Source organism: Scyliorhinus canicula, chromosome 22 (genome assembly GCF_902713615.1).
Source record: "Scyliorhinus canicula chromosome 22, sScyCan1.1, whole genome shotgun sequence".
Taxonomy (NCBI): domain Eukaryota; kingdom Metazoa; phylum Chordata; class Chondrichthyes; order Carcharhiniformes; family Scyliorhinidae; genus Scyliorhinus; species Scyliorhinus canicula.
The window spans coordinates 19,948,689-19,970,725 of record NC_052167.1 but is presented as its reverse complement, the minus strand read 5'-3'; the positions used below and the strand labels follow the sequence as shown (position 1 = coordinate 19,970,725).

Genomic DNA, 22,037 nt, shown 5'->3' with positions numbered 1-22,037 from the left:
AATCACTGTTTGTCGATGTACCATTTGTCAATATACTCTGTTGATTGTTCTTTTTGTTTACTATGTACGTACTGTGTACATTCCCTTGGCTGCAGAAAAATACTTTACACTGTACTTCGGTACATGTGACAATAAATCAAATCAATCAATCAAGATGAACTGATGTGATGAAGGGGTCACAGACCCGTAACTTTAGAACAGAGTCTGGCTCACATTGCGCGCTGTCAGGGAAACCAGCCTTTTTGTGTTCAGTACGTTTGTTAATAACTGCACACATACGATTGCAATCCCGTGCCTGCACCCTCTATCGGACCTGGCTAACAAGTATGCTCGCACAATTTTCAGCCCATATCCACCCTGTTCACTGTGGCCCAATGTATGGGCAAGCATTTGGGGTGACAACTGTGGGTGGTTATTTCATAAATCGAAGTGCTCAGTTCCAGCAGCCATCCCATCAGCTCCTTGATGGAGACAATGGAGAGTATACCATTAGCGGGCCTGACCTGGTATTCTCCCGAGCTCCCGCGGTGAAACCGACTCCGCCGGGAGACATTACAGATGGCAGGTTTCACTTGTGGTTTTAAAAATCGGGAAAGATGCGTCGTGGCCGCTGAGGGAGAGGGAGAGGGGGTACGGAGAGTGTCCAACAGTGCTAAAGTGCGCTGGCAGCTGTGCTGCTGGCCAGAGGGCTTGTCAGGGTCGGTGGGTAGCGGGTGGTGGCCAGGACGTGGGCCATGGAGTCGGGATGGGACACCATTGTCGCAGCCCGCAAGGCAGCCAAGACTGGCCACAGTGAACTTAGTGCCACGGGTCACATGGGTGTCCCCCGAGACCACCCCTCCCCAGGTGCCCCCTGGTCCCATTAACGGGATGGGCGCGCTTCAGCGCAACCAGTGCCACCTTGTTGGCTGGAATGAGTGCGCGTGTGGAGAGCGGATTGCTGATCTGGGGCTGCAGTTAGTCAGCCTCTCGAGTGCCAATCCTGACCCCGGCGAATCAACACCGTTTTACATTGGAATTGCTTGTGTTCCACGTGGCACCGATGCTAGTCCGTTAACCATTCCGGATTCTGTCCCGGCGTCAACCATCTCCGAAACGGAGAATCCCGCCCCCCCCCCCCGCCAATAGATCGCAAAATGGGTAAACTAACCACGAGACACCACAGGTCTGTCTTGAGTGTGTAAATGCTTCTCTCTGCAAAGTGGGCAATGTCAATCTTTGCTCTTCTAAGTTGAAGCCTGCGTGTGATGTTCTTTTGCAGTATTAATGGAAGTAAGAGATCATGTTGTCACCTCCAGGAAAGTTGAAGCTGATGTCAGGAATTAAGAGAGCTGGAAGTGAGTCATAGACATTAAGGTTCAAAGGTTAGACATGAAGTCCGGGAACTTCCGTCTCTAACGTCAGGTGTTAGCTGAGCTCCATAATGAGGTCATTGTTTTACCATTGTCTGGGTAGCCATTAATTACTGTGACATCACTTCCAGGCGTCTATCAATCTTTATGATGCCATCTTTCCTTTTTCACTTTGCTAATTTCTTCTCTCCCAGTGGAAGGTTCAGTGCGGTGCAATTGTTTTTATTCATTCATGGAATGTGGCTATTACTGAATACGATAGTTCTCCATCCCTAACTTCCCTTGAGAAGGTGGAGGGGAGCCACCTTCTTGAACCACTGAAGTCCATCCCCCCCAATTCTGTCAGGGAGAGAGTTTCAGAATTTCGATAGCCCCACAGTGAAGGAACAGCCGATATATCTCCAAGTCAGGTCCGTGTGCGGCTTGAAGGGAAACCTGCAGGTGGCGGTGTTCCCATGTGTCTGCTGTCCTCGTCTTCGAGGTGATAGAAGTCGCTGATTTGGATGGTGCTGTCTAAGCAGCCTTGGTGAGTTGCTGTCGTGCTTCTTGTGTAACGTACACGCTGCAGCTACTGTGCGTCGGTGGCGGAGGGAAGTGAATGCCTGTGGGTGGGGTGCCGATCAAGCAGGCTGCTTTGCCCTGGATGGTGTTGAGCTTTCTGAGCTACCTTGTAGATGGTCTGCAGGCTTTCGGGGAGGAGAGTTACTCACCGCAGGATTCCCAGCCTCTGACGTGCTCTTGTTGCCACAGTATTTATATGGCTGGTCCAGTTCAGTTTCGGGTCAATGGCAAACCCCCCTGGATGTGGTTAGCGGGTGATTCAGCGACGGTAATGCCATTGAATGTCAAGGAGACATGGTTAGTGTCTCTCTTGCTGGGAATGGCCATTGCCTGGCACTTGGGTGGTGTGAATGTTACTTGCCATTTTTCATGTTGTGCCAGGGCTCCATGATACCACACTTGATCAAATGCTACCTTGATGTCAAGGGCAGTCACTCCAACCTCCCCTCTGGAGTTCAGCTCTTTAATAAGGACACCAGGAAGATCACACCGAGTAAATAAAGAACTTTGATTTATTCACAATAACGGACACATCCCTGTAATTCCCTACCGGTCTTTTTCTGGTCTGTGCCTTACTAGCTGACCTTTAATACGATGTTTTATAGAGTTCTCCTGCCCCTCAGCGGGGAAGCTCCTACTCTATGTGAGCCACCGGGAAGATGATAACCCCACCCCGTAAGTCCAGCGCAGGATATCACAAGCTCTTCTGTCCATATTTGGACCGAGGCTATAATGAAGACTGGAGCTGACTGGTGTAGCCCAAGCTGAGCGTCAGTGAGCTGGCTATTGCTAAGTAACGTCCATTTGATGGCGTCGTCCATCACTTTGCTGCTGATCAAGTGTAGACCGATCAGACGGTAGCTGGCCGGCTTGGATTTGTCCTGCTTTTTGTGAACAGGAATTACCTGGGGAATTTTCCACGTTGCCGGCTGGGTGTCAGTGTTGTACGTGTACAGGGACACAGGGCCGGCTCAAGGCACCGGCAACTCGGGCAGTCGCCCGGGGCGCCATGTGCTAGGGGGCGCCAGAGACTCGGGTCCCGCGCATGCGCAGTTGGGCCGGTGCCAACCAGCGCATGCGCGGTGGCCGCACTCCCCCAGGGCGGTCCCCCCCCCTCTGTCCGCCCTCCCCCCCCCGGTCCGCCCCCTCGGTCCGCTCCCCCCCCGCCTCGGGTCCGTCCCCCCGCCCCCCCCTCTCGGGTCCGCCCCGCCTCCCCCCTCGGGTCCGCTCCCCCCCCCTCGGGTCCGCTCCCCCCCGCCTCCCCCTCGGGTCCGCCCCCCGGGTCCGCCCCCCCCCTCGGCCCCGCCCCCTCTCGGCCCCGCCCCCTCTCGACCCCGCCCCCTCTCGACCCCGCCCCCTCTCGACCCCCCCCCTGGCCCCGCCCCCCTCTCGGCCCCGCCCCCCCTCTCGGCCCCCCCCCCCCCAAGGGCGCCGAAGTTCAGCTTGCCCGGGGCGCCAGCAACCCTAGGGCCGGCGCTGCAGGGACAGCTTGGCTAGGCGTGCGGAATGTTCTGGAGCACCAGTCTTCAGTACTATTGCTGGAACGTTGTCCGGGGCCATAGCCTTTGCAGCATCCAGTGCCTTCAGCCGTTTCTTCACATCACGTGGACTGAATTGTCAGCTCAAGGCTGACATCTGTGATGCTGGGGAACTCCGAAGGAGGAGGTCGAGATGGGTCATCCACTCGGCACTTCTGGTTGAATGTTAGTTGTTTAATTGCCCAGCACCATTCACGGTAAGACTCGGAAGAACTGCAAAGTTTTAATCTGATCTGTTGGTTGTGGGATTGCATAGCTTTATTGCTTCCACTGATTGGCTTGCAAATAGTCATTAGCGATGTCCTCAAATCATCTTTGAAGATGCCAAACGTGCCCATCAACTCATGCATCCATGACAGTTACGTTGGTGAAGACAAGGTCAAGTACGTTTTCCCTCTCACTGGTCCCCTCATCATGGATCCATCAGGACTCAACCAGCTCAGTCAGTAGTGGAGTTACCGAGCTATTATTGGTGACGGATATTGAAGTCCCCCATGTGTGAATTCTATGTCCTTGTGGCCCTCAGTGCAAATGGCCAGCACCGCCATGATTTCCACTGAAATTCACAATTTCCAACTCAAAGGCAGACTTGGCCAGTGCAGAGGGCAGAATTGGCAGGATGACAGGCCTTTCCCCAGTTTTTACAAGGTATTGCAAAACTGGCAGGATCACACTTCCAGTCACACAGGTGTTGAATGTGAGAAAGCAGGAGGAAAAGAGCCCAGAGCCTAAAATTGGGATCACTAAAATACTCTTGCTCCCTTTGCCTTATCTTCCCCGCTCTTTTCAACCCCAGCACCATCCTTGCATCATCGGGCATGGCCTGCCACTCTAGCATTCTCAAACAAAATAACCACGCCCGCCAGATCTGACTATGGAACCGAAACATTAAATGGAATCATCGAAAATAACGGTTACTGTTCCCCTTCTATCAGATCCAAAGGAAAGTGTAAAGCTTTAAGAATAATCAAGAAAATAATGTCTATATACAATATCAATCACGGACTTTTCTCAATAAAGAATGGGTGAGGTTACTGGGTTATGGGGTTGGAGTGGAGGTGTGGGCTTGGGTAGGGTGCTCTTTCCAAAGGTTGGTGCGGACCCGATGGGCCGAATGGCCTCCTTCTGCGCTGTAAATTCTATTATTCTAAGATTCGATGAATCTGACGACTTACTGAGGCACAGCTTTGTTCATTTGGAAATGTTGAAAAGAGATAAAAAAAGGCCGCTTTGGTCATGTTGCCTGGTGCCTTGTGGTGTTTTCCGTGTGAAGGCCGTTATTCTCAGCCAAGGTTTTAGGGCGTGATTTGACCTCCAGAAAACAGAGTCTGTATAGAGGGGTGTTTCTCAGTGCCTCTAGCACCGAGAACAAGTTCGCCATCTAACGGGAATCTGTTTCTTGGCCTCGACGAGGAATGAACCACCCAGGCCGAAGGCGGGGGGGTGGGGGTCGTGAAATCATGTCGGCATTTAAAAATGGTGCCCTGATCTCGTCAGTACAGGAAGAGATCAGGGCACCATTTTTAAATGCCAACATGATTTCACGACCCCACCCCCCCCCCACCCCCCCCCCCCTCCGGACGCCCTCAAAGCCCCAACCTACCCATTAGAGCAGTGCTCTTCAAACCCGGGGGCACGACCCGCGGGTGGTTCGCAGGCGGGTGTCGGGAGGGTCGCGAAACCATCCTTCACGGCGCTCCCGATCGCGCAAATCCCCGCGCAGCGGACGGCTTTTAGTAACGCCAGCTGTAAGCGGCCATTAAAATGGCCACGAACAGGTAAAAAATATTCAGCCGCATTTACGCATGCGCACACGATCATCGGCGCGCTTGCGCAGTGCGGCCACTATTTTTTTAAACGGTCGCTCACTTGTGCATGCACAATTTATCATTTCACTTCATTGTTCCTTGATTACCTGGAGTAATTTTAAAAGGTGCAATGAAGTAAGTAGTTTACGTGTGTAATGTTCCTGTCTCCATCTATATTAGAAATCATGATTAGTCATACTCATTCTTGAATTACCTTTTTCACAATGGTATTTCCATGCTCATCTGTGTACTGTTCCTCTGCAACCGGTTTTTATTCATTTATTTTATTCATTTTTTTTCAGGGGGGGGGTTTATTTAATAAAATTTTACGGAAGAAATGCAGAACTTTGGACAGATGGAGACTCCATACTTTCCGACACCGGAAGGCTTCTCCGTCATCCAACAGGTTCCATTGGAGGAGCGTGTACGAGGGCCAAAGGGACCCAAAACCATTTCCTCCATTTTTATCAGCAGCAAACAAGGTAAGAGAAAATGGTGGGTCGCGCAGGTCAGCCGGCGTGGGTCGCAAAGGTCGGCCGGCGTGGGTCGCGAAGGTCGGCCGGGTTGGGTCGCGAAGGTCGGCCGGGTTGGGTCCCGAAGGTCGGCCGGCGTGGGTCACGAAGGTCGGCCGGCGTGGGTCACGAAGGTCGGCCGGCGTGGGTCACGAAGGTTGGCCGGGTTGGGTCGCGAAGGTCGGCCGGTTGGTAAAAATGGGTCCCCGGAAAAAAAAGTTTGAAGAACACTGCTTTAGAGGGTCTGCGAACCCTTCGCTCTCATCCCACCCCTTAAGGGCAGGGCACCCCGAGACCTGATCCCTGACACAGGCAACCTGGCACCCAGGCACCTTGGCACCCTTTTAAATAAACTTCTCACTGCAGACCCATATTTCCCAACAGAAATTTGCAAGGGCTACTATCGTGGGGTTATTTTATAGAATTTTCCAAAGTGTTTATCTCTCCGTACAAAATCTTCCCAACCTCCGCGGGTCAACATATATTTGCTTTGGATAAAAATAGCATCATCTCAGTTGTAAAGAATAATCCCAGGGGAGGTGGGAGGGGGAAAAGTACAGGGTGGGCCCACTTCAAAAAACAAAATGCCAATCAAAATGCTCTTGACAACACGTTCTGCCACATACCTAACTGTCCATTTGGGCCTTTCTGTAGGATGATATCAGGCATTTTTTCCAGAGGTAGTGCTGGAAGTAGGTTCTGGGCAGCCCGTCCTACCATGAGGGTCAGTTTGACAGGAGCAGATCGCAGCAAGTTAATGGCGTTCTCGTGTGATATGTTTGTGACATCAAAGTCGTTTACCTGCACGAGAACGGACAAGTTAGGTTACACGCCATTCATTCATGTCATTTTTCTCTTTCATCCGAGGCCGGTATTTCGGAGGCCCAATCTCAGGCCTACCTCAGTTCGACATGTCACCTGAAAGACAGCACCGTCGGCAGTGCAGCATTCTCTCAGCGTCCCACCAAAGCGTCAGCCTGGACAATGTGCTCAAGCCCCTGTTCCCCAGACAGAATGACGACCCGCCACACTGCTTTCTGTTCCTCAGCCAATCTGTCCAACTATTTGTCAGTCGTGACCTGACTAACTGGAGCAATAAGCTGGGCGTGGGAGGAGGAGTAGAGGGAGGTTGAAGGCCCATTCCTGTTCCGATCTTGGAACGGAACTACAGGATAGATAAGTGAATCCAGGGGAGGACGGAGGGACATGTGGGAGCAGCAGGGGGAGGGTGGGATGCAGCAGATGAGAGGGAAGGGGAATGGCGCTGTCAATGTGAAACGGCCAATGATAAAGCTGCTGGAAAAATGAATTCCATTGCAAACAAACACTTTATAGGCCCGAATTCTCCAGCAGTTCGCTGAGGGCGGGCTTCTCAGGTCCCACTGGCCACGCACCCCCGCCCAGGAGTTTCCCGGGGGATGGGGTGACTTCAATGGGAATTCTCATTGACAAACGGCAGGAGCAGAGAATCCCGCTTCCAGCACACCGGACTGGAGAATCCAACACATGACCTGACTCTCGGCTGAATCAAATTCCCAAGGATCACTGACCCAAATTTTATTATCTTTAGTTCTGCAATGGAATTCAGAAATTAGTCAGATTACAGAGTAATGAAGAGAAGGGATTTTTTTGTCATAACACTTTCCTGCACAATGACAGCCCATGCTATGGACACAAACATCCATTTAATGGGGATGGGCGGCCTGGTGGCACAGTGGTTAGCACCGCTGCCTCACAGCACGAGGGACCCGGGGTCAATTCCCTCCTTGGCTCACTGTGTGGAGCCTGCACGTTCTCCCCGTGTCTGCGTGGGTTTCCTCCGGGTGCTCCGGTTTCCTCCCACAGTCCAAAGATGTGCAGATTAGCGTGGATTGGCCATGCTAAATTGCCCCTTAACGTCCAAAAGATGGGTTGGGTTACGGGGACTGAATCTGGGTAGGGTGCTCTTTCCCAGGATCGATGCAGACTCGATGGGTTGAATGATTTATTCTGCACTGTCTGGATTCTACGGTTTCCTGCACTTTATAATATTATTAGCGGGTCTGGAAATATAATGGGGTATATTGTGGATTCTATTTAATGCTACCCCTAATAGTTTACAGGGCACCTGCAACTTAGCAAAAGTTGCGTCCATAAATCAATCATGAAGTTAGTCAGTCCAATCTCACCAGGATCACCTAGTTCCAAACAGCCATTCATCCACTTCTGCACACTCCACACATCCTGTTCTGTTTCACAAAGAGATATTTCCAACTTCAGACTCAAATATCAGGAATACTGCACTCCATCCAATTCCCCACCCTCACACACACACTGTACCCCATCCATCTCCCCACCCTCACACACATACTGTACCCCATCCAACTCCCCACCCTCACACACACACTGTACCCCATCCAACTCCCCACCCTCACACACTCTGTAATCCATCCAACTCCCGACCCTCACACACACACTGTACCCCATCCAACTCCCCACCCTCACACACACTGTACCCCATCCAACCCCCCACCCTCACACACACACTGTACCCCATCCAACTCCCTACCCTCACACACACACTGTACCCCATCCAACTCCCCACCCTCACACACTGTACCCCATCCAACTCCCCACCCTCACACACACTGTACCCCATCCAAAGCTCCACCCACACACACACACCACTCCATCCAACTCCCCACCCTCACACACACTGTACCCCATCCAAAGCTCCACCCCCACACACACACACCACTCCATCCAACTCCCCACCCTCACACACACACACTGTACCTCATCCAACTCCCCACCCTCACACACACTGTACCCCATCCAAATCCCCACCCCCACACACACACTGTACCCCATCCAACTCCCCACCCTCACACACACACCACTCCATCCAACTCCCCACCCTCACACACACACCAATCCATCCAACTCCCCACTCTCACACACACACTGTAACCCATCCAACTTCCCACCCTCACATCTACTGTACCCCATCCAAAGCCTCACCCCCACACACACACCACTCCATCTAACTCCCCACCCTCACACACACTGCACTCCAGCCAACTCCCCACCCACCCACACACACACACACACACTGTACCCCATCCAACACCCCACCCTCACACACACTGCACTCGATCCAATGCTCCACCCTCACACACATTGTACTCCATCCAGCTCCCCACCCTCATACACACACTGCACCCCATCCAACTCCCACCCTCACACACACACTGTACCCCATCCAACTCCCCACCCTCACACACACTGCACCCCATCCAACTCCCACCCTCACACACACACTGTACCCCATCCAACCCCCCACCCTCATACACACTGTACCCCATCCAACTCCCACCCTCACACACACACTGTACCCCATCCAACCCCCCACCCTCATACACACTGTACCCCATCCAACTCCCACCCTCACACACACACTGTACCCCATCCAACCCCCCACCCTCACACACACACAGTACCCCATCCAACTCCCCACCCTCACACACACACTGTACCCCATCCATCTCTCCACCCTCACACACACACTGTACCCCATCCAACCCCCCACCCTCACACACACACTGTACCCCATCCAACTCCTCACCCTCACACACACACTGTACCCCATCCAACCCCTCACCCTCACACACACACTGTACCCCATCAAACCCCCCACCCTCACACACACACTGTACCCCATCCAACACCTACCCTGACACACACTGTACCCCATCCAACACCCCACCCTCACACACACTGTACCCCATCCAACACCTACCCTGACACACACTGTACCCCATCCAACACCTACCCTGACACACACTGTACCCCATCCAACACCCCACCCTCACACACACACTGTTCCCCATCCAACACCCCATCCTCACACACACACTGTTCCCCATCCAACACCCCACCCTTACACACACACTGTACCCCATCCCACTCCCCAGCCTCACACACACACTGTACCCCATCCAAATCCCCACCCTCACACACACTGTACCCCATCCAACTCCCCACCCTCACACACACATTGCACTCCATCCAACTCCCCACCCTCACACACACACTGTACCCCATCCAAAGCCTCACCCCCACACACATACTGTACCCCATCCAACTCCCCACCCTCACACACACTGTACCCCATCCGACTCCCCACCCTCACACACACACACACACTGTACCCCATCCAACTCCCCACCCTCACACACATAATGTACTCCATCCAACTCCTCACCATTTCAAAGGGAGAATCGTTTCTTTTCCAACCTTCCCAGTTTCTACTGGGACTCTTCCTCCACTCCAGCCCAATGAAACGTAAACTCTTCTTCTGTCCCTCAGTTTCTGGCATCCAAGTATACTTCCCTCCATCCAGAGAAAATGCTGTCATACTTTGCCCTGTCCATCCCTGTTAATACTGGAGCTTTCTCACACCGCTCACCCTCCAGCAATGCTGGGAAAATCTCTTCAATCCATGCCTTCCACCTTTTCCAACATCTTCCCTTTCCATTCCCCTCCATTATCCTCCACGTTCTCTTCCCTCTATTACCATCCATGTTCCCTATCTTATTTCTGATCATTTCCCTTCTTCACTGAACTATTCCCATCTATTTTGCCATTGAACTATACCCCAATGCCATGCCACCACTCAATTAATTCAATTCCACCCCTCAACCTCATTGCTGAATACTTTCCTCCTCTTCAAAGTACTCCCAGTGTTAAAGGGTGGCCATACAGCTTGTGCATATAAATACGCTATCACAGGAGTCCCTGCTGTAGTACACATTGGGAGCAATGGACTCAGAGACACAACCCATCACATTAGTCACCACAAAGTGTAGAACTGAGGTGAGTGTGGACAAACCCATTTTGAAGGCCCAATCCTGATATTTTTAAAAATGAGTTGCAAATCGCCACAGTCCCTGGGGACCAGACGCTACTTTTCCCGTTGACTGGTGCCGATTTAACTCGAGGGTCACCACAGTTCAAGCGAAGGGCAAGGTGGGGCCTTCATGGATTACGTCAGCCGGTGCAGGAATTGAACCCGCCCTGCTGGCCACGCTCTGCATCACAAACCAGCCACCCAGCCGACTAAGATAGGCATAAGGGCCGGGATTCTCCCCTACCCGGCGGGGGGGGCGGGGGGTCCCGGCGTGTTGGAGTGGCGTGAACCACTCCGGCATCGGGCCGCCCCAAAGGTGTGGAACCCTCCGTACCTTTAGGGGCCAAGCCCTCACATTGAGGGGCTAGGCCCCGCGCCGGAGTGGTTCCCGCACCGCCGGCTGGCGTGAATGGCCTTTTGGCGCCACGCCAGCCGGGGCCGAAAGGACTTCGCCGGCCGGCCATGGAAGACCATGGAGAAGGCGGAAGAAATAGAGTGCCCTCGCGGCACAGGCCCGCCCGCCAATCGGTGGGCCCCGATCGCGAGCCAGGCCACCGTGGGGGCACTCCCCGGGGTCAGATCGCCCCGCGCCCCCCCCCGCCAATCCCGCCGGTAAGGTAGGTGATTTAATCCACGCCAGCGGGAGAGGCTTGTCAGTGACGGGACTTTGGCCCATCGCGGGCTGGAGAATCGCCGCAAGGGGCCCGCCGACCAGCGCGGCGCGATTCCCGCCCCCCGCCGAATCTCGGGTGGCGGAGATTTCGTGACACGGCGGGGGTGGGATTGATGCCGGCCTTGGGCGATTCTCTGACCCGGCGGGGGTGCCGGAGAATCCCAAGATAACCAGATACATAAACCAATTTTGTTTTGATACCTTATTTACCGTTATGAGTCTGTCTCCTGCTCTGAGTCTCCCATCAGCCTTGGCCGGGTTATCCAGCACATCACGGATGTAATAGCAGTTGTCCAGTTTACTGCGCACTATGGTGAACCCCAGGCTTCCCTTCTTGTTCTTCTTCAGGGTTACAAACATCTCATATTCCCGTATTATGGGCTAAAGAGGAAAGATGGGAGGCGATAACAACAATGAATGCGACATGCGTTTTCTCTCTCTGTCCCTCTCCCACACTCTCTCCCTCTCTCGCAATCACACTGCAAAGTTAAGTTAAAGCTCATTGGGAAGGTTTTGTTTCCCATCAACTTACCCGTCTTTGAAAGCAACTTGCTGGGGAGTTGATGGATCGTTTCTGATTGATCCCGCTGGAAGCTTTGAATTTGTCGGTGGGTAGTGAAGGCATTAGAGAGGGTGCAGCAAAGATTCATGGGAAAGAGTCCAGGGATGACGTGCTTCAGAGACAAGGACAGATTGGAGAAGCTGCGGACTATTCTCCTTGGAGAAGAGATGACGAAACAGAGATTTGATAGAGGCGTTCAAAATCATGAAGCATCTAGGCAGACCGGTGAGGGAGGATCTGATCCGACTGGCGGAAGGATCGGGAGCCAGCACATGGATCTCAGATGATTTGACAAAGCATTAGAATCAGGAAGTGCACTGCCCGAGAGTGTGGTGGAGGCAGGATTAATCGGGGTTTCAAAAGAGAATTGGACAATTTTCTGAAGAGAAAGGCTGAAAGACGGGAGAGCGGGACTACACGGGTTTTCTCTTGCAGAAGGCCAGCACGAAGGCGATGGGCCGAATAGCCTTCTTCTGCGCTGTAGCCGTTCCCTGGCCCTATTCTATAACCTGTGTAAAGTTTATTCCACACACTGAACTGATGCCAAAGGATGGGTGAGGAATTTTCTACATTGGTACAGTGGCGATAATTTAACAAAGTTCTTCATTGGCTGCAATGCGCTTTGGAATGTCAGAAGGCTGCAGAAAATGATGTACAATTCCAAACCTTCTTTCTTGTAATTCAGACTCCTGGTCCGTGCTGCTCCGCCAGCCATACTGCGGTGTACGGTCTACCAATCCTCATCGCTCCCTCACTGACGACCATGGCTTCAGTAGTCTGGTCCCTGAATCCTGGAAGCTCCTCCCCTGAAACGTTGCTTCCTTTCAGGATCTCCTTCGTACCTGCTTCTTTTTCACCTGTCCCTAATATCTCCTTACATTGAATTCACACGGTGCAGAAGGAGGCCACTCAGCCCATTGTGTCTGCACCGACCCTCTGAAAGAACGCCCTACCTGGGCCCATTCACCCCACCCTATCCCCATAACCCGACCTAACCATTTGATACTAAGGGACAATTTAGCGTGGCCAATCCACCTAATCTGCACATCTTTGGACTGTGGGAGGAAACCGGAGCACCCGGAGGAAACCCACGCAGACACGGGGAGAATGTGCAGACTCCGCACAGACAGTGACCCAAGGCCGGAATTGAACCCAGGTCCCTGGCGCTGTGCGGCAGCAGTGCTAACCACTGGGCCACGGTGCATGTCTGGGTATAATATTTTCCTTGATTACCCTTCTCTGAAATTTTTGGGGGGGATTGGGGGGTGCAGATTATGACTTTAAGGTACTACTTAAATGCAAGTTGTTGTGGTTAATATTGAGGTCAGCGTAAATGCAACTGGTGCAAAGTCAAACCTTAAGTCCTTCAATATCAGCTTGACTTTATGTAGAATGCTGCCTGATATCCTTGAAGGAGGTTCTTCGCTAAATAAATTTAGAGTATCCAATTATTTTTTTTCCCAATTAGGGGGCAATTTAGCATGGCCAATCCACCCAACCTGCACATCTTTGGGTTGTGGGGGTGAGACCCACGCAGGCACGGGGAGAATGTGCAAACTCCACACGGACAGTGACCCAGAGCCGGGATCGAACCCGGGTCCTCGGCGCCGTGAGGCAGCAGTGCTAACCACTACACCACCATGTTGAAGGAGGTTCTGAATATTGTTCTTGCTGCGACGGCAGAGTGAGGTGAGCAGGCAACATGCACAGATGAGAAAACAAAACACAGGTAGCCGCAAATACACCGGAGACTGGGCAACACCTGGAAAGAGAAAAAGGGCAAATGGGTGTTATTCTCATTGCCATGGAAACCAGCCAGGCCAGGCGCCCATTTTTAGAAACTGCCCCTTAATCAGTTCGACTGACCTTTTTACCCACCTGCTGTCAGATCTCCAACACCGCCGGCTGTCTTCCTCTTCCTGGTCGCAAGCACCCGCTGCTGTGCCACTCTGAAAGTGGTTGCTACAGGAAACGTCCTTCAATTAAATCAGTTCCGCATCAGAAGTGCTGAAGTCTTCCAGCCCCTTGAACCGTAAAGCCGCGGGACGTGAGACGCTAAACGCCCCTACCTCATCGCCACCTGCACGTTGCATATCTGAGTCAGGTGTTCAGGAAGAGGGGCCTCAAGGAGCGGCCCAGGCAGCGAGGAAATGAGATAAATAAAAGACCTCAGGCTGATATGGTCTAATTCCTATTCGCGGCGCACAGAGCTGTGTTGGCGGAACAGGTTTCAGGAACGCCTTCCCAACCAGAGGTTCAATGCAAGGTTCAGAGATAGGGTGAGAGATCAAACAAGGTCCAAAGTGAAATGGTTTTCGCTGTGTAGCTGCAGAGCAGTACGGGCCGGGCAGCTCTGACCTCCCATTTTTCCTGGCCTGTTGATTTCAGTATTATCGTGGAATGGCTACAATTTAGGTTCGGTGCCTCTGGAACCTGGAAGGAGAAAAATCCACCGGCGTACCTCCTTCTGCCCACCATCTCCTGGCCTGCCCAGGACCAAATGTAACCCATTCAAAATATGTGTGTGCGTGTGTGGTGGTGGTGGTGGTGGTGGTGGTGGGGGGGTGCACATGTATGTGTGCGTATGTGTGCGCATGCGTGTGTGATTGTGTGCGTGCGTATGTGTGCGCATAGGTGTATTTGTGTATGCACGTGAGCATGTGCATGTGTGTGCAAATGTCTGAGAGTGCTTATTTGTGTGGGCTCGCAGACCAGTGTGAGTATTTGCCTATGTGCGTGAATGCGCATGTGTGTGCGCGCATACGTGTTTGTGCACGCGAGCATGTGCATGCGCATGTATGCATGTGTATGTGTGCGCAAGCGTGTGTGTGCATGTATTTGTGCGCAAATGTGTGGATGTGTGTGTTTGTGCATATGTGTTAGACAATATGATTTATAATGAAAGGATCATGCTTAGCTGTAATGCTCTGCATGGGAAATAATTTGGTCACAGTACCATCAGGAAAGTTCATATAAAGAAGGCAAATGGCAGCAGGCATATAAATCTAAATATAGACAACGCATTGTGAGCTCGGAACTGAATCTAGAGTCTTTCCCTCCTACACAATGAACCAGTCAGGATTCATTTGAACAACATCAGGTGAAAAGTCAATATGGAATAATAATTATAAAGCAATTCATTATGCTATAGGGAAATACCAAATTGTAAAATCAAATCAGTCACTATCAAATTCAGTCACAATGCAAAACAGATCAATCATGGACTCAATTTAATATAAATGTAATACCGTTTGAATCAGAACAAAATGAATTATGAATGAAACAACCTTATTTTCACAGATAATGATTAATGACTCCTCCTTGCTCACATCTGATCCATTGTCCTGAACTTCGCAGAGTCTGTTACCACTTTCCATGAACAGTTCCCCGATTTATCACAGTGTTATTTTTAATTGTCTAATGCTTTAAGACGTTAGAGCAGAGGAAGCTTTTATAGACACATCGCACAAGCTTTGAATGTCAACAGCCTTGCCCCACCCGGGAGAACTAACCTGCTGTTGATTAAGGAGCCCCCTTTGGCAAAGCGGAGGGGCAGGGTGGGGGGGGGGGGGGGTGATTAGAGGGGTATCTCATCACCAGTTGGCTTTGAGGAGCTGTGTGAAAGCTAATTGCAAACGCTACAGAGATTTGCACCTCTGTCGGTCTCTAAAATGTACTTGTGTTATCTTCAGTAGCTTAAATGGAGCAGTCTGATTGTTTAATGTAACATAACCAGTGAGAGGCACATTCAGACATTCTTTAATGGAATATTATAATGGGCGAAATTCTCCATTTCAGAGCAGGTGGGGGTATGGACGCCCACGGGAACAGGCAGTCGGAAGGCCCCCCCCCCCCCCCCCCCCCCCCACCCCCCATCCCAGGAATTAGCTATAGCCCAGACAGTTTTGGAGCTTCTGGAAGGAACGATCCCTTCACTGGCGGAGATGCAGACGTCAAGCCAGCGTCGACAGGAGCGGGCGCCAGCAACCCTCCAGCGCCTGCGGGCGCAGTTGGAGGGGTCCAGCCGCCTTCAAGTTCAAGAGGTGGTGCTGACGATGCGTGGCACCCAGGCCAACACTGAACCGCTGGCGTCTGCGGTGGAGAACCTTGGGTGAGGAAGTGGAGGCCACGGGTCAAGGCTTGAGGCACGCTGTGTGGCAAGTGGCTGAGGCTCAGGACAGGGGAGTGCAGTCACAGGCAGCCATGTACCAGGCCCACCCGGACATTGCTGCGGAGCTCCAGTGCATGACCCAGTCACAAAGGGTCATGGCCGAGGTCGTCGAGAGCATGGACTAACCTGGGCCAGTCACAGAGGGGCCATAGCTGAGGTGCTGAGAGGCATGGCTGAGGTGCAGAGGGACAGTTCACACTCGCTGAGGGATGTGCTCCAGTCTCCGTGCTTCATGTCTGTGGGCATCGGGACCCCAGTTTAGACGAGAGCGGATCTCCAGGACTGGCAGCACCAGGTGTCAGTGGAGTCTCCGGCCTTGCCTCCATCCCAGGGAGCAGCCCGGAGGCCATGGGCCACCCCGAGGGAGGAGGATGCAATGTGGGCCCATGACAGTGCTGCCCACAGGGGAGGTGCTGGAACACCTCATCGCTTCTGACTCCCCTCCACCTGACACTGGAACATCTGATGGGCAACGGGCAGAACAGGGTGGCACCTCTTCACCCGGGACACCCAGAAGTTGGCCTGGCACATCCAGGTCCAGGGCCTCCAGAGGATGGCTGACAAAGATACTTTCAGGTCAGAGGGCGAGATACGCAGCCGGCCTCCTCCACGTCTGACGTGCTGTCTGGGGGTCACATCAAGAAGGAGCAGTAGGGCACGCAAGTTAAGGAAGTTAGGCATTAGTTAAGGTTAGAAGTAGGGGTCAGGGCACAACAATTGTATACAGTCATGATTTTCACAAACATTCCGACTTGGCTCAATCCTCTGACCGAATGGTGTGAGGCATGGGCTGGGCTGGTGTCGGGCGTGAGCCGGTGGTGGTTCTGTGGGTGTTGGAAAATGGCATGGGGTACGGCACCCAGGACAACTGAATGTTCCCCCTGGGAGCATCCTCTAAGGTGGCAGGGAACATGGATGTGCCATGTAGGACAGCCTACCCATACCTGGCACTCTCCCACCCCCACCCGCGAGGGAAAACGGGCCTGGGAATGTGATACCGACGGCAGGAGTCAGGGTTTGCCAAATAGCGAGCAGTACCAGAGCCCTCCGTGCAGTGGACAAGACCTGCTGAGACTGCCAACCCAGGGTCAGCCCCCGGTGGCGATCCTGGTGGGAACCTCGGAGGGGGAACGGGAGAGGGGGGATGGCGTATGGGGAGGTGGGACAGGGGAGGATGTGAGTGGCCGGTGACCAGGTTGCCTAGCTGGCGAACCTGGAGGTGACGAGATTGTCCTGCGTGGGGCGGACCTGGCACGCACACTGGGCGGCCTCCTGTGCCTGCTCTGGTTCCAGGCCCTGGCCATCATCCGTCTCCCCCTCATCTGATGAGGCCTGATGTTCCTCCGCCTCTTCCTCCAGCATGTCCCCCCTCTGCTGCGCGATGTTGTGTAGGAGGCAGCAGGCCATCATGATGCGCAAGACCCTCTTAGGGCTATAGTGTAGGGGGGTTGATCATGGCAGGAGGGGAAGATCCCACTGCTGGACAATGCCTGCCACCTTTGGCGCCCAGAACACACCGTGTGGGGGGGGGCAATGCTAATGTAATTTTTCAAATGCTACGTGCAGACTGTCCATAAGCTTCGCGCATCAATGGCAGTGGCGCAAATATTTATAAAAAGGAAATTTAATAGAAATTAAAAAAATTATGGTTCCCCAATCCAATGGGATTAAGGTTTTTTTTTAAAATTGTCTTTAGTGCTCTGTTTCTTATTTAAATTTATTTACAAACTCCGATCTCTCTGAAATTATATTGTCACATGAAGCTATTTTCTACTGAAGTTATTCCAGTAATACTGACATTAAAACAAAGTCCTTGAAAAGAATGACCATCAACTTTGGCAGTGCAGCCTTAATATCGGCAATGTGGAAGAGAACATCTATGCCATGTCTGACAAAAGTGCGTCGTCAATCGAGATTGGAATGAAAAGGCACAAGCAAAGCTCAGGTCACCCGTTGCCGATGCATAGACATCCACAAAAACACTAGGGCAGGAGCAGCAAGTGAGCTATTGTGCAGGGGGGAGCCATGTAAAACCTCTACCGTTTTACAGAACCGCCTCGTGCCACACTTACTAAGTTCGGGCACTCTTCCTCGTTATCTCCATTCCTTGCTTCCGCTGGTCCTTCCACCTCATCGCCTATCTCCTCGAGATGGTCCCATTCGGTTTTGTCACCGGCGACTTTCTCCGCTGGGACTGACGGCCCGGGGGAAGGCACTAAGAAGTGCGGCTGCGGGATAATGGCGTTCGGCGACTGAGAGTCGGGGCTGTCGCACCGCGAGGAGGCCGACGTGGAGCTTATGGTCAGGTACTCCTCATCCACCGGCGTCGGCGACGGTATTTCAGGCTTGCAAAAGCAGACCGATGACCTCGGGTCACTTTCTTCGACCGCACTGCACAGGAGGCTGAGGATTAGAATAATAAATGATGAAGTTAGTAAAGTGTTCCACACTCTAATATAGTGAATTCCCAACACAATCGATCACACCGAGAAGGAGCAGCTTTTTCATTGAGATTGGATGTGAGACCCCATAACGCAATGACTTGATGGAAGTGCAAGTCCAGTCCATGATGTGCAACAAAACCCATTTTCAAAATTGGATTTAATTATGTATTTTTGTTCACTGAAGTGAATAATAGTTAGAAAAACACTCGATAATTAAAATCTGTCCTCAACTACTTGGCCACAACAGTCAGATGTCAGATGCAGCACAGATAAGATGTAGTGCTCAGTTCTTTTATCATTGTTCTGATTATATCTGTTTCAGCCTTAACCTCAAGCTAGACATTATTCTACAGCAAGAATAATGACATTTTCATTGCCAGTGAGACTGGCAATTAATATTCATCAGTACAAAGCTTCCAGGCAATATTTCAGCAGTGATAAACTGACAATGGGAGCTGTCTGTTGTGGAGCAACTTTTTAATTCTTGTCTCCGCTAAGTATTTGCTAAACCATGTACAACCCTAACACTGAATGTGTTTTGTGTATCCTTTACTTGTCTACCTGCTTCCTGTAAATGTTGTGTTAAGTTACATGAACAGAAAGCTGCACGTGAGTCGGTCAGCTTTCAGTTGAGTTCCGCAGCACTTTGATTGAAGTTAAGGTGTCCTACAGCTTCTTCCGCCTTGCCACCCATCATTTGTCTTTGTCTACCCTTAGACAATCCCCATCTTAATGATAAACTTAGGGGTGAGTGTCAATGTACAAAGAACAAGAACAAAGAAAAGTACAGCACAGGTACAGGCCCTTCGGCCCTCCAAGCCCGTGCCGACCATGTTGCCGTCTAAACTAAAATCTTCGACACTTCCGAGGCCCGTATCCCTCTATTCCCATCCAATTCATGTATTTGTCAAGATGTCCCTTAAACGACACTATCGTCCCTGCTTCCACCACCTCCTCCGGCAGCGAGTTCCAGACACCCACTACCCTCTGTGTAAAAAAACTTGCCTCGTACATCTCCTCTAAATCTTGCCCCTCGCACCTTAAATTGACCCCTCTACCCTGGGAAAAAGTCTCTGACTATCCACTCTGTCTATGCCCCTCATAATTTTGTCGACATCTATTAGGTCACCCCTCAATCTCCTTCGTTCCAGTGAGAACAAACCGAGTTTATTCAACCTCTCCTCATAGCTAATGCCCTCCATACCAGGCAACGTCCTGGTAAATCTCTTCTGCACCCCCTCTAAAGCCTCCACATCCTTCTGGTAGTGTGGTGACCAGAATTGAACACTATACTCCAAGTGTGGCCTAACTAAGGTTCTATACAGCTGCAACATGACTTGCCAATTCTTATACTCAATGTCCCGGCCAATGAAGGCAAGCATGCCGTATGCCTTCTTGACTACCTTCTCCACCTGTGTTGCCCCTTTCAGTGACCTGTGGACCTGTACACCTAGATCTCTCTGACTGTCAATACTCTTAAGGGTTCTACCATTCACTGTATATTCCCTACCTGTATTAGACCTTCCAAAATGCATTACCTCAAATTTGCCCGGATTAAATTCCATCTGCCATCTCTCCGCCCAAGTCTCCAAACAATCTAATATATGCAATCACCTGCAAGGGAGCAGTTCTTGAAAGAAAGGGCACATAAAAATGCCCAGAAGAAAGTTTAACAGACTTGTCTCAACTGAAATGGATCAAATCACTCAGACTGAAATAAACTGGAGCGTTGGTCTGCCGGTGATAATCAACCTTCTCGTTAGCTCTGACACCAACACTGCGAGACGTGAACTCAATAGATCCAGTGCTGTAAAATGTATTGATGTCGTACAAAGCTCCATGATGAAGCGCTGTCAATGAAACATTGGCAAGACAAATTGACAACTTTCGTTTTTAAGACTCTATGGGCGGGATTGACGCCGGAGTGAAAAACGGAGGGCGAGATTCTCCCAAAACGGGAGAAATCGTAAAGCTGCCGTAAAACCCAGGCGGGTTTTACGGCAGCGCGCCCCTTCCCGACTGGGGACCGATTCTGGTCCCCGGTCGGGGCTAGCAGCCCGACGCCGTAGGCTCCGGCAAGACGGGCTTAACGAAAATCGTTAAGCCCGCTTGCTGGAGTTAGCGCCGGCTGACGCGTCATATGACGTCAGCCGCGCATGCGCAGTTTGGAGGACTCCAACCCGCGCATGCGCGGGTGACGTCATCGCGTTTTTGCGCGAAACCCGTGCATGCGCGGGCCGGGTTGCCCCTCAGCCGCCCCGCGAATGGATACTGCGGGGCGGCGGAAGGACAAGTAGTGCGCGGGCATTGGGCCCGCTGCCCATGGTACGGCCGTGCCAATCGGTGCCATGGTTATTAATAGCGAGTTTGTGACGCCGTTTTTACAAACGGCAAGACCAGGTGTGTTTGCCGTTCGTAAAAACGGCGGAAAGGGCTGGGACTTCGGCCCATCTAACAGCTGAGAATCGCTGCCGGCCGTAAAAAAACGGCGGCAGCGATTCAGGTCGGGACTTCGGCGGGGGGGTGGGAGAATAGCAGGAGGGCGGCAAAAATGTCGGGAAGGCCCTCCCGCTATTCTCCCACCCGTCGTGGGGGGCGGAGAATTTCGCCCGGAGTGTTTCACTCCGGCGTCGGAGGCCGCTCCTCGCCCCCTATTCTCCCACCCCTGGCGGGCTAGGAGCGGCGCCGCGTCAATTACGTGCACCGGGCCTTGGCGCTGCGTAAAAGCGGCACCGCGTAAATTACGCGGCCGGTGCTGCGTAAATGACGTCACCCGTGCATGCGCAGGTTGGCCGGCGCCAACACGCTCATGCGTGGTTGCCGTCCTCCCCGCGGGCGCCCCGCAAGAAATATCGGAGTGATCTTGCGGGGCGGCGGAGGAAAGGAATGCGTCCTTCAGAGAGGCCGGCCCACCGATTGGTGGGCACCGATCGCGGGCCAGACCCCTTTTGAGCACCCCCCCCCGGTGCTGGATCCACCCTCCCCCCCCCCCCCCCACAGGCCGCCCCCGTAGCGTTCCCGCGCTGTTCACGCTGGCAGCGACCAGGTGTGGTCGGCGCCGGCGGGAACGCGTCGTATTGGGCAGGCCGCGCCGGAGAATCACCACTCGCCCGTTACAAACGGCGAGCGGCGATTCTCCGAGTGGCCAGCCGTAAATCTCGGCGCGCCGGTTTGGGGGGTTGGTAGAATCGCATGCAGGTGCCGGGGGCGGCGTGGCAGGACTCGCCCGGCACCCTCGCGATTCTCCCACCCGCCATGGGGGGGAGGGGGGGGGGCGGAGAATTGCACCCTATATTTCTCGAGGCATGTTACATAGAGCACTGATTCCACCATGTCCCAAGTTCTGACTTTATTCAGTAATATTTACATAAAATATCCAGTGTAAAATTCCTCCATCTCCTCGTCTGAAATTCCGATGTGCTCTTTTGTCACCTGATTCCCGATATAAACCATTTTTTAAATGTAAAAATGATTCATAGGGAAGTTTCCTGTCAACAAGATAAAACGTTCATCGTAAATGCTGCTGAG

General features: G+C 52.4%; 1 protein-coding gene across 2 annotated transcripts in view; it reads right to left on the bottom strand.

Annotated features, from left to right (window-relative positions):
* ptpn20 (protein tyrosine phosphatase non-receptor type 20) overlaps positions 1-22,037 on the bottom strand; it is a 364,145-nt gene that overhangs the window by 99,474 nt on the left and 242,634 nt on the right. The window contains exons 30-32 of one of the 2 annotated variants that reach the window (XM_038782830.1): positions 18,138-18,468; positions 11,543-11,713; positions 6,398-6,572 (exon numbers count right to left, since the gene is read on the bottom strand). In XM_038782830.1, the coding sequence (XP_038638758.1) occupies positions 6,398-6,572; positions 11,543-11,713; positions 18,138-18,468 (677 nt within the window). Of the gene's footprint in view, positions 1-6,397; positions 6,573-11,533; positions 11,714-18,137; positions 18,469-22,037 lie in introns of both variants that reach the window. The other variant, XM_038782831.1, reaches the window with a different exon arrangement.